The sequence below is a fragment of the Neomonachus schauinslandi genome, chromosome 15 (assembly GCF_002201575.2).
Source record: "Neomonachus schauinslandi chromosome 15, ASM220157v2, whole genome shotgun sequence".
In the NCBI taxonomy this organism is placed as follows: Eukaryota; Metazoa; Chordata; class Mammalia; order Carnivora; family Phocidae; genus Neomonachus; species Neomonachus schauinslandi.
The window spans coordinates 43,983,854-43,997,461 of record NC_058417.1 but is presented as its reverse complement, the minus strand read 5'-3'; the positions used below and the strand labels follow the sequence as shown (position 1 = coordinate 43,997,461).

General features: G+C 38.9%; 1 protein-coding gene across 2 annotated transcripts in view; it reads right to left on the bottom strand.

The window, feature by feature from the left end:
* The window catches only part of EFCAB3 (EF-hand calcium binding domain 3), a 54,836-nt gene that overhangs the window by 15,372 nt on the left and 25,856 nt on the right, over nt 1-13,608 (bottom strand). For both annotated transcript variants that reach the window (XM_021678393.1, XM_021678394.1), the window contains 4 exons: nt 11,096-11,149; nt 6,393-6,483; nt 3,489-3,559; nt 317-460 (listed from right to left, as the gene is read on the bottom strand). In XM_021678393.1, coding sequence (XP_021534068.1) covers nt 317-460; nt 3,489-3,559; nt 6,393-6,483; nt 11,096-11,149 — 360 coding nt within the window. The remainder of the gene's footprint in view (nt 1-316; nt 461-3,488; nt 3,560-6,392; nt 6,484-11,095; nt 11,150-13,608) is intronic.

The window sequence follows — 13,608 nt, the reverse complement described above, 5'->3', positions numbered from 1 at the left end:
GATAATGAGGTATATTTGTTTATATAATCACTGAAAGAAAAATATATATTTATAAAACCTTTTTTTTAAAGATTTTATTTATTTATTTAATTGACAGAAAGAGAGAGAGACAGCGTGAGGGGGAACACAAGCAGGGGGAGTGGGAGAGGGAGAAGCAGGTTCCCCGCTGAGCAGGGAGCCCTATGCAGGGCTCGATCCCAGGACCCCAGGATCATGACCTGAGCCGAAGGCAGTCGCTTAACCAACTGAGCCACCCAGGCGCCCCTATTTATAAAAACCTTTTATGAGAAAAATAATTACAAGTCAAAGTACTCACGATCAATATCAGCACATCTTAATTCATTATAGACATCATGCTTGGTTAGATTCATTCCCAACTTAGCTAAAGTGCACATCATTCCATGTAAATCAATACAGCCAGTTTTATCCTTGTTAAAGAAGTTGTAGGCATCTTGAAAGGCTGAGGAAATGTAATTAAGTTAGTCAGGCAGTTATTCAAGAATAAGTACATATTCTAATAGAACTAGGACTGACTATATAGTTGATTGGACATCACGTTCTGAAAAAGTATTGAGAGAAAAATGGGTACTTAATAGACATTTCATATAAAGGACAATGTCCTTCCATTAGATTTGAATTGGAATAAACTAGTTTGTGGAAAACCAAATATGTTGGTAAAATGGCCTTTGAAAGCAGTCCATACCTTAATTTCTAGAATCTGTGAATGTATTACTTATACGACGAAAGGGACTTTGCAGATATAATTAAGATAAATTACTCTGGATTACTGAGTGGGCCCAATCTAATCACAGGGTCCCCTAGGCAGCTAGAAGCAAGAGAAATGTAGCAGAAGGGATCAGAGAGATTCAAAGCATGAGAAGGACTCTTGCTGGTTCAAAGACAGAAGTGGCAATGTGATGTGGGACACAGACCGCTGTCAGGGGCTGAGAGAGGCTCCTGGCTGACAGCCAGTAAGGAAGTGAGATTTAACCCTAGAACCACAAGGAACTAGGTTCCACCAAGAACCTGAATAAGCTTGGAAGAAGATTTTCCTTCAGAGCCTCTTTTTTTTTTTAAAGATTTTATTTATTTATCAGAGAGAGAGAGAAAGAGTGTGCACACAAGCATGGGGCAGGGACAGGCAGAGGCAGAGGGAGAAGCAGGCTCCCCGCTGAGCAAGGAGCCCAATGCGGGACTCGATCCCAGGACCCTGGGATCATGACCTGAGCCGAAGACAGACGCTTAACCGCCTGAGCCACCCAGGTGTCCCCCTTCAGCGGCTCTTGATTAGAAGCCAGGGTGGCCAACTCCTTCATTTTGACCTTGAAAGACCCAGAGAAGAGGAACTAGCCAAGCCCATCTGGACTTCTGGTTCACAGAACTGTGAGATAATAAATTTGTGTTGTTTTAAGCTGCTAAGTTTGTGGCAATTTGTTATGGCAGCAACAGAAACCTGATGCACCAAAATGGACCCAAATTATATGCATGTGAATGTTTTGAATAGACTCAAAGACATACTCAGGGTGTTAACTGGAGCTGAAATTAGACACGTATTTTCTAACATTAGTGAATGAAGAAATAAACCCAGAACAAAGTATATCTCAAATGGCACCAGAATAAAACTTATGTGAGGTCACATTCAAGTGTTAGCATCTGCATGTATGAGAGTCATTCATCCTATAGAGATATAATGGTACCTGCCTTATAATTGTGTGAGTGGGTAACATCTTTCTCCCTTGGTTGAAGGCAGGCTTCTCTAGGGTGGAGTCATCTCTGCCTTGTTTCTAATTTCTCCCAGTATTTCTAGCATGTTAGTAGGTATGCCTTCTATCTGCCAGGTGCCTAGGATACATTAGTGCCCTAAACAGAGATCTTTGCCCTTATATAAATGTAATGAATAGGTAAGTTGGATAGCATGTTAGAAGGTTAGAAGATGTAAGTGCTCTGGGAAAAAGAGAAAGTAATGCAGGTTGGGGGGGGGATTGGGAGTTCCAGGGATTGAGGGATAGGTTGCTTGTATTAAATAGCTGAGATGTGAGCAAAGATTTGAGGGGGGTGAGGGAGTGGATCTCTGGGAGAGGAGAGGACCAGACAGAGGGAAGAGCTAGAGCAAGGGTGCTAAGGGGAATGGGCCTGGCATATCCCAGGAACAGCAAAGAGGCTAGTGTGGCTGGAGCAGAGTGAGCAACAGAAGAACAGGAGAGGTCAGAAACGTAATGTGTGTGTGTGTGCACGTGGTAATGTTTTACAGTTTTAGATTTTATTTTATATTATTTATTATTTATTTTTTTTAAAGATTTTTATTTATTTGAGAGAGAGAGAGCGAGCACAGAGCACAAGTGGGGGAGGGGAGCAGAGGGAGAAGCAGACTCCACACTGAGCAGGCAGCTCGATGCGGGGCTTGATCCCAGGACCCCAAGATCATCACCTGAGCCGGAGGCAGCCACTTAACCGACTGAGCCACCTAATCGGTTATTTTTTTTTTTTTTTAAGATTTTATTTATTTATTTGACAGGGACAGAGACAGCGAGAGCAGGAACACAAGCAGGGGGAGTGGGAGAGGGAGAAGCAGGCTTCCCGCTGAGCAGGGAGCCCGATGTGGGACTTGATCCCAGGACTCTGGGATCATGACCTGAGCCAAAGGCAGACGCTTAACAACTTTGATTTCTGTTTTGTTTTCAATTGGTTCCAAACTTGGAGCCTTAGCCTTCCCAGAACGTTCTTTCTTTCTTTCTTTCCTTTTTTTTTTTGGACTTTTTATTGTTATGTTAATCCCCATACATTACATCATTAGTTTTTGATGTCGTGTTCCATGATTCATTGTTTGCGTATAACACCCAGTGCTCCATGCAGAACGTGCCCTCCTTAATACCCATCACCAGGCTAACCCATCCTCCCACCCCGCTCCCCTCTAGAACCCTCAGTTTGTTTTTCAGAGTCCATCAAGGAGACTTTCTTTTATGCTCCCAAAACACTTTATACTTCCCCATCATAACTTGTATCATATTGTGATTTAAATGTTTCAGTCAAAAATGCATGGTTTAATGGTCTGACTTCCCTGAAGGACTTCCTATCAGGGCAGTGACCATGTCTGACTCGTTACTTGTTATGTTTCCCATGCTTAGTATACTGTGGGCTTTACATGAGTATTTCCTGTTTGGACTAATAAACAATAGCCAGTATAGCTATTTATACTCTGCTCCGTTACTTGATTTCTATTTGACTTTGCATTTGTTTTCTGTATACTCGCAAGTTCTTATTTGAATAAAATTATTTGTCCAGGACTGTCCAAATTCTAGGAAGATGTCTGTTTGAAAGTAATCCCCCTTCCTTCCCACAAATTAGACATTGAATTAGAAATTTTGCTCTCAAAAAGCAGAGTACTACAGACAACTCTTGAAATTGCAGATCTCTCTTAGAGAAGAAAATGATCAGATTTATCAAGGGGCCTTAGTTGGTGCTTTCATTTGAGGGCTTATTGTCATTACCTTGCATTTGTGAAGCATTCAGCTTCTTTGCTTTGCTTTGGCAGAGGAGAGATCCTGGTAAATCTTTATCCCTGACAAAAGACATGAAAAGATTTAATACATATATGAAACCAGCAAATATTAGTTCCATTCATCAGTTTTTGCTGACTGGAACGACTGCAAGCATCACAATATATCCAGAGTCTCACCTCCTAAGGGACCTGTTACTGTCACTCACCAATAGTTACAGGATGGACAGTGAGAAAATGCTGGCCACTGAGGTCCAAATCTGGCCTATACCTGCCCATCACCCTTACACCCTTAAAAAAATCTGATTTTCTCCATTTTACAAAAGAGTAAACTGAGGCTCAGAGGGATTAAATAACTTGTCCCAAATTGCACAGATAATAGGTAAAAGTCATGGGATTCAAATTCAGGTTTATCTGACTCCAATGCTCAAGGATATAAGCCCTACGCTATTCTTATTGCTAGAAATAGAAGTTGTTTCAAATTTTTAAGTGGTATAAATAATCTTATGGTGAATATCCTTATATTGAAAGCTTTGTAACCATAGTTATCTTACGACTTTAACTGCCAAACTGTATTTTTACCAGCATATTAGATAGAGGTAGATATAGCTACAACTCTATACTTATACATCATCTATAGGTGTATCAACTATCTATCAATATCTATCTATCTATCTATCTATCTATCTATCTATCTATCTATCTATCTATCTATCTATCATCTATCTATCTATCAAATCATCTGAGACAGAAAGTGCTTCTGGAAAGTCTGGAACCCTGGGTGACTTTTCATTTTCTCAGAAAAATAAAATCTGGAAAAAGAGAAAACATATTAATACTTTGGGGATATTTTATATAGATCTGCAGGAGGTTATTAGTTTAGGAATATAAAAAATATATTACGCAAAACTGGGTTTGCTTATAATATGGTCATTTAAAAATAGACTTAAATAATCATGATTTTATAAGTTAATTTTATTTAAAATATATTTAGCTTTGAAACTAAACTAAAAGTTTTAATATGGAATCTCTTAGTTTTTGTTTTTACAAGAAGCAGTTAAAAAAGTGAAATGGGAAGAAATACTAAACACGCTAAATTTAAAAAGTTATGGTTTATGAATTTAGCATCCTCTATAGTATCTAGTAGGTTCAACTCATTTTCAAAGACGGACCTAATAAAAACAAAGGTGATAAGGTCTTAAAATGCACCATTCCTTTTTTGACATGGAATTTTACCTAATTAGTCTTATTATCTCTGCTTTTACTAATACCGATTTCTTCTTCTGGTGTTTCTGTTCTATCACCTATTTGAACTTCTGAAAACTCAAGTTGGCCCTTACACAGATATGTTATTTTATATTTGTTGTATTTCTAAATATAAATGAATTTCTTTCGCATGACATAAAAGATGCAGTAGATGGAGAAATATGGAGTTCTCAAGAAGCAAGAGGAAAGTAGAAGGCCAGGCAGTATGAAGTCTTTACTAGCTACATTAAAAAAAGGATACTCTTGGCAGAATTTCAAATCTTATCTTGGCTCACACATGAGAAACGGTCTTTTTAAATTATAACGTTTCAAAGGTTTGAAGTACCTTGGAATGAGCTCAGTCTGGCCTCTCATCTCATGTAGGAATTCCCTCCATGTGTGGTATTGTCAAGTCTTTGCTTGACTACTTTCAAGCATGTCACTTGTTCCAGAGACAGCTTGTAATGCAGGGTAAGGGAACCATGAGATCAAGGGATTTGGCAGCTGTAAGGCTGTCTTACCCACATGCTTCTAAAAAAGGTCAGTAATCTATTCTTATAGCAGCGGTATAGTCAAGGGCACTAGGGGAAATACTCTCAAAGTGGCACAGAAAACGGATGGTTTGAGAAAGAAGAGAGGCTTTTCTTCTTACACTCTGATAAAATATAGATCAGGCTCTTACTTGCAGTCATTAGTGGCTGAGGTTTATTGGAATCTGTAATTACCAGACTGAGAAAAAAAGCTATTGTTAATGTCACAGACAAATCTCCCTTCCCAATTTTAGCTCAAGGTTAGTCATGACTAATTTACCCAGATTTCATTTCACTGGCCATATTTGAGCTATAGACTATATTGACTTGCTTAGGGGATTAGGTCTTCTTTCTGATCCTCTAACATTATTCTCCTTTAAACTGGCACTCAAAATATCTTAACGTATTACGGACAACTTCTTAAGCCCTCTAGGGTATTCTGACCCCCCCCACACAAAAATTCCCTCTCATTTGGGGGAACAGGAAAGAGGACTTTTTGTTTCTTCAGTCTAAAAGGATATATTTTTTTTTCCATAAAAAACCTTTCTCTTCAATTCATGTATTTGGTTTTATAACCAAATTTATCACAAGGTACTTGAAGAGCCTCTAACTTGTTTCCTCATAACCTTTATGGTTATTTATAATATTTATCACCTTAATAATTCTTCACCTTAATCTGTTTGGGGCGCCTGGGTGGCTCAGTTGGTTGGGTGTCCAACTCTTGATTTTGGCTCAGGTCATGATCTCAGGGTCATAAGATCAAGCTCCGAGTCGGGCTCTGTGCTTGGAGCAGAGTTGGCTTGAAATTCTCTTTCCTCTCCCTCTGCCCCTCCCCCTGCTCATGAATGCACGTGCTCTCTCTCTCTCTAAATTAGTAAAAGATTTTATTTATTTGTTAGAGAGAGTGAGCACAAGCAGGGAGAGTGGCAGGCAGAGGGAGAATCAGGCTCCCTGCTGAACAAGGAGCTCAACGTGGGACTCAATGCCAGGACCTTGGGATCATGACCTGAGCTGAAGGCAGACACTTAATTGACTGAGCCACCTAAATAAGTAAATAAGTAAAATCTTAAAAAAAATAATTCTTTACCTTAATCTATCACCCGAATATATTCATTACTTACCTTTTGCCATGGGAGCTGGGTACTTTTGTTAGAGGATTTAGCTTAAATTTTGATTTAATGTCAGAAACCGCCATGGGGCCAATAACTCTGTCTGGAATTCAGAAGATACAAATAGGATCAAATCACAGATTAATTCCTCTATTTTCTTTTTCAACTTTCCTAGCTCAAGACCTAGATTTTGAAGTCCAGGGCCTTGAGAAATGGTAATATGTGCAAATTCAAGTTAGAGGTATGTGCAAAGTTGGAAGGCCATGTGGAAGGATCTCTTCACTGTCCCAAGATCTCTAAGCAAAATGTCTTATCCTTGTCTCTCCCCCAATAGTGTCATTCTAATCATATATAAAAATAAGTGATACCATATGACATAGATAAAGCATCCTGGAAATATGTGCAAAAAGTTATTTAAATAACTTTAAATAAAGACAAAATTTATTTTTTAAATCAGAACATTTCATATTATAATTGACAGAGAATAAAATGTTACAGCATTTCTAAAATATTTACCTAATTGTTTATATCTTGGATACCTGCCTGGTAATAAATATTTTCTAGGATTTCCTTCTGGGAGGTCCATCCCTGCCCTGTCAGTTCTTATGAACCCACTGTATGGGAACCCAAATGTAGGAGCAGAGGTGGGATACAATGCTCTTTCACCACCCTAGACCCTCCTGAATGGACTTTTAACCACTAGAGCCTCCCTGGTCCTGCCTTTCCACTTCAGCAGTTTGGGTATCAGGGCCTATGGACCAGGAGCTGGGTTGGTAGGGCTTCCCCCTTCTACTGGTGGTTTTACCTCTCCAATTGCAATTTTCAAAGTATAGACTGTATTAAAGAATACTGGGTTGCTGATTTAGGAATGATAGACAAATACTATGAAACCACAAAGAAAGTCTTTGAATGTGTAATTACAGTTTGGTCCATTTTCCTAGGTCTTCACCTCAGAGCCTGGAAAACCAGTTGTTTCTAAACACCTCAGTTACACGTGTTCAAAATCTGGAAAACCTACCACAGAGCTGGGAACTCCGGAGAGGCTCAATAATTTAGGCACTTGAAAGGGGCTGTGAAATCATCCTCATGGCGCAAAATAATCATTACTTTAAAAAAACTACCTTCAATCTCTCATAGAGATGAGAGATTTAAAAAAAAAAAAAGGACTCAGCATAGATTCCTACAAAATCCAGATATTTGCCTACTTTTAAGCCATGGTACCTACCACTTCTGGGCTTCAATCAGATCAAGAATCCAATAAAGGGTTTGTTCCATCATACAACTGTGACCTCATTCACTTCTCAGGCTCAGGCCCAGGTGAGAATGACCTACAAGCTCCTTCCAGGTTTAGAGCAACCATGTTTTCAGTGTGGTCTGTTTAGCATCCTTGGGGATGTGTGGGTGTCAATTACAGAGTGAGAACATTTTGACACTGTGGGGATTTCAGGGAAGGGGAAGTTTTTTGTTTTTTTGGGTTTTTTTGTTTTAATTCTGTATTACTATAGTTTCATGTTAAACATTAGTCAGTTGGAAGTTGTTCAAATGAAAAATTTTACCTAAATGCCTTGATTGAATGGTGATTAAGTACCATTTCATTAATTGCTTAAGCCCAGGAAGGACAAAAGTATCCCAAACTCTCATAGGCTTGTAGACTATAGTATTATTGGAAAGAGTGATTTGAAAAGAACAATTACAAAAAGATTATGATTGTTTTAATTAGAAACATTAATATTCAAGATCTCACATGTCTCATGGCATTGTAAATCATCTAGGACAGGAGTTAGGCATGTCTTTAGTCTTCATCATGGCCAAGCACAGATACCTTTGGCACCCAATGTTTAGCTTTAGCCCCCCAAATTATTTCAGGCCTCACTTAGTAGCTGCAGTTCTAGAGGCTTTCTATTCCTGCTCTCAGAGTTTGTTTATTGTGGGCATAATTTGACATTTCCCTAGCCTTTCTGAACTTGGTACATTGCCTCCTATTCCGCTTTGGGATACAAAGGAAAAGAAAGGGATGGTTTAATTTACAAATTAATTAAACAAGTATTTAATAAGGGCCTACTATGTTAGGGCCTACCAAGATTAAAATGGGAATAATGGCAGTTCCTATTGGATGGGATTGTTGAGAAATATATTAATATTATTATTTTAATTATTATTTCAAATTGTGGTAAAAAAAGAAAATTTATGATCTTAACCATTTTAAGCATACAGTTTAGTATTTTTTTTAAAAGATTTTATTTATTTATTTGACAGAGGGAGACACAGCGAGAGAGGGAACACAAACAGGGGGAGTGGGAGAGGGAGAAGCAGGCTTCCTGCTGAGCAGGGAGCCCGATGTGGGGCTCGATCCCAGGATCCTGGGATCACGACCCAAGTCCAAGGCAGATGCTTAATGACTTAGCCACCCAGGTGCCCCGGTTTAGTATTTTTTTTAAGTATTTTTTTTTATTGTTATTTGTCAGAGAGAGAGAGAGATCACAAGCAGGGGGAGCGGCAGGCAGAGGGAGAAGCAGGCTCCCTGCTGAGCAGGGAGACTGATGTGGGGCCGATCCTAGGACCCTGGGATCATGACCTGAGCAGAATGCAGATGCTTAACGGACTGAGCCACCCATCTAATCCAATCCATTCATTCCGTAAATATTTTTTAGTGCCTATTTTGTTCTAGGCCCTGGGATACATCAGGGAATACATCTAGCCAGAAATATTGTTGATTCCATCTTCAAAATATATATGTAATCAAATTACTTTCCACCATCTCCACCTCTACCTGTTGTTCTGGTCTAACTGGTCTCCCTGCTTCTGCTCTTGCCTTATCCACTACCTGCCAATCTATCCTACACAAAGAAGCCAGGATAATCCTTTCAAAACTTAAGTCAGATCATGTCATGTCTCTGTTCAAATCGTCCAGTATTTTCCTATCACTCAGGGTAAAAATCCAACCTTTATTTATTTATTTATTTTTGTGAGCAGCAAAGCAAAGTTTATCGAGTGATAGTAAAATCCAACCTTTATAATAGCCTTCAAGGCTTATATGATCTGTTCCTGGCTGCACCTGCATCACCTCCTTATTGGGACATCTTATTGTACAACCCTGGAATTGTGCATTGCATAGACTATGTGACTGAATGTGATGGTCCTGTCACCTAGTTCTATGACCTTATCTCTTCCTACATTGCCCTTGTTCACTCTGTTCTAGCCAGAATGGCCAATTAGCTTTTTCTCAAATACTGCAAGCATGCTCTTGTATAAAGGCATTTACACTTGCTCTGCCCTCTGCATGGAGTGCTCTTGCCTCAGATTATTTATGGCTCACTCCCTTACCTCTTTATCTTTTTGCTTAAGTGTCCTTTATCAGCAAGGCCTTTCTTGATTACCTTCCCTCACTTGCAGAATTCCCTACACCCCTTTTCCTTGCTTTATTTATTTATTCACTTTTTATATTTACATTTTAGGTAGTTAACACGCTGTGCAATATTGGTTTCTGAGGTAGAATTCAGTGATTCATCACCTACATACAATACCCAGTGCTCCTTATAACAAGTGCCCTCCTTCATACCCATCACCCATCTAGCCCATCCCCTAACCTCTTCCCCCCGTCAACCCTCAGGTTGTTCTCTACTGTCAAGAGTCTCAGGGCGCTTGGGTGGCTCAGTCTACTGACCAACACTCTCTTGGTTTCAGCTCAGGTCATGGTCTCGGGGGTGTTAAATCGAGCCCATGTCAGGCTCTGTGCTCGGCACAGAGTCTGCTTGAGATTCTTTCCCCTCCCTCTCCCATCCCCTTTGTTCCTCCCCCTGCTTGCACTCTCTCTCGAAATAAATAAATAAAATCTTTAAAAAAAAAGTCCTTTATGGCCTGTTTCCCTCTCTCCTTTTTCCCCCCCCTTCCCATATGTTCATCTGTTTTCTGTTTTCTTTCTTAAATTTCACATATGGGTGAAATCGTATGGTATTTGTCTTTCTCTGACTGACTTATTTCACTTAGCATAATACACTCTAGCTCCATCCACGTTGTTACAAATGGCAAGATTTCATTTTTTTGATGGCTGAGTAATATTCCATTGTATATATATACCACATCTTCTTTATCCATTCATCAGTTGATAGACATTTGGGCTCTCTCCAGAATTTGGCTATTGGAGATAATGCGCTATAAACATCGGGGTGCATGTACCCCTTCAAATCACTATGTTTGTATCCTTTGGATAAATACCTAGTAGGGCAATTGCTGGATCATAGGGTAGTTCTAATTTTAACTTTTGAGGAACCTCCATACTGTTCTCCAGGGTGGCTGCACCAGTTTGCATTCCCAGCAGCAATGCAAGAGGGTTCCCCTTTTTCCACATCCTTGCCAACACCATTCTGACAGGTGTGAGGTGGTATCTCATTGTGGTTTTGATTTGTATTTCCCTGATGATGAGTGATGTTGAGCATCTTTTCATGTGTCTGTTAGCCATCTGGATGTCTTCTTTGGAAAAGTACCTTTGCTTTATTTTAATCTCTGTAATCTCTGTCATACTATTATCTTATTCTTTTTGTTGCATATATCTCTTCACTAGAGTGTAAGTGCCATGAGGGTAAGGATTTTTGTCCTAAACATGTAGAATAAGGCTTGGCACATGGTAGACACTAACCGATTGTTTAAATGAATGCATACATGCATCCATTCATCCCTTCAGCAGATACCCTACTATCTGCTGGGAACAGACTCACCTTTAGTATCATGTCCAGTTTTCATCAACTTATGTAGTGGCACCATCCCTTTTGCTTAAAGAGAAGATTAAGAGTCAAAATTATATACATTTACGAAGTTTTGAAAAGTAGAACAGGAGCAAATTATAATTTTCTTTTATTTTTTCCTCCAGTGAGTGGGAAAGTGAAGAGAAAATGTCAGTTATATGTGACATACCTCTTGTTTTTTTTTTTTTTTTAGGGTTTTTAGTTAAATTCCAGCTAGGTAACATTCACTGTAATATTAGTTTCAGGTGTACAATATAGTGATTCAACACTTGCATACAACACTGGCGCTCATCATGACAAGTGCATTCTTTCATCCCCAGTTAGCGATATACCTCTTAATTCATGTTGCCTCTTTTGGTGCCTTAATGTGTCAAGCTCCAAAAAATTGTTTTTGAAACAAAAAATAGAGTCAACATTGAAGGCAAGACTATTCACTTATCATCTTTTAGGATGAAAAGAAGTGAAGTGACTTTGAAAACTTGTTGACTGTCAACAAGGAGGACAACCTGCTATCCATTTCATTTTCATTAGTGCTTTGGTTATGAACTGTTGATGAGTTATATGCCTTTTAGTGGTACAGATATTTCTTTCTAGTGAATTCTCCTGTGAAGTGTGTACATACAATATTCATTGTAATATTGACTAAAAATCTCTCCGCCTTGCCCTACTCTACCCTATGGCCAGAACAACAACAATGAAACAAGTACTTTAATAGTACTGATTCAATTCTTCCTCTCAAAATGTTGGGTAGTTTGGTTTTCTATGCACAAGGAGATTAACTCAGGAGAAAAGTGCTGGGTATAATAGTTCAATTCCCTAAGTTTGGTTTAGTTTGACCAGATAAAGCCAATAATGCTATTTTGATATCAAGAAAGGTCAGTTGCAGATTATGGAAACACGGAAAAGTTTTGGTAGTACCTTTAGGCTGTGAAGGCTCTACCAGGTAATACATCATGCAGAAGGCAGTACACATAAAGTAGGTATGTTTTCCTTATGCAAAGGGAGAGATTAATACTAACATAAAACACATAATTTGTATGATTAAGAAGCACCTATCAAACACCTTTATTCCCTCCCTTGCCTCTCATTCTTCTCTTCTTCTCTATTGCTTGGTTCTTCTTCCTGCCTAGACATTAGTTTGCTAGAGGCATCCTATGCCATTCTAGGATGCTGTGTGTGGCACCACTCTGGTTGGGAATGGGACTTGGAAGATTTCTGTTTCTGACAAGAGGCAGACTTTATTTTTACACAGTAGGCTTTTTTCTAGATGTATTTAGAGTTTCTTTATAGCCCTAATAAGTATGGTTTTAGAAATTCTCATACAGAACCCTACAACCTACAACATTGTAGGCCAGAGTGGCATTTTGAATGTTTACCATCAAATGACATGAAATATTAGCAGGTCTTGAAGTTGTTCATATAAAGTGTCATTTTCATGTTATTATGCTTAGGTAACTGAAATTTACTTTTATTCCTTAGAAAAATAGAAATGGTGAAATGGGGATTGGAGAAAAAAGATAAGTATAAAAAATGCCATTGTCTAAAAAATGAGTATGTCTAGTCATCAAAAGTTGAGAGTGAAAACTTAAATCATAGGTAGGATGTGTTTGAATGTACAAAAAAAGTCAATACAGTATATAGTATTCAGAAATAGAATCTGTTCCCTTAATACCTGTATCTATAAAGAAAACTTAGTAAGTGGACACTGAGTAGTATTTGGTGAATTTGAGGAGTAGACACTGCTGTTAGAAGTTTCTAAAATTATGAAACATACTTTTCAATGTCTACATTTTCTTTAGTGTACTGTGGACTTCACAGAATAACATATATTTTGGTGGCAGCAAGTGGAATGGGCTTACGCAGTGCAGAAAGCAAGTGGGAGAGCAGGGTAGGCATGTGAACAGTGTACATTTGACAGAGACTGGAAAGAAAAGAGGAAAAGTCAACACTACTAGGAAAACAAGTGGCAGCAGGAGTGAGAGAAAAATAATCTATTAATAGAGACAGGAAGAAGAGAAGAAAAACCTGAAAAAAGAAGAAGGACGGAAAAGTAAGCAGATGGGACTGGGAGGCCATGCTCTCTCGGCTTTGTAGAAGGGTTTTGTTTTGTTTTTTTTAATTTTTTTATTCTTATGTTAATCCCCATACATTACATCATTAGTTTTAGATGAAGTGTTCCATGATTCATTGTTTGTGCATAACACCCAGTGCTCCATGCAGAATGTGCCCTCCTCAATACCCGCCACCAGGCTAACCCATCCTCCCACCCCGCTCCCCTCTAGAACCCTCAGTTTGTTTTTCAGAGTCCATCGTCTCTCATGGTTCGTCTACCCCTCCGATTTCCCCCGCTTCATTCTTCCCCTCCCGCTACCTTCTTCTTCTTCTTCTTTTTTTTCCTTAACATATATTGCATTATTTGTTTCAGAGGTACAGATCTGAGATTCAACAGTCTCGCACAATTCACAGCGCTTACCAGAGCACATACC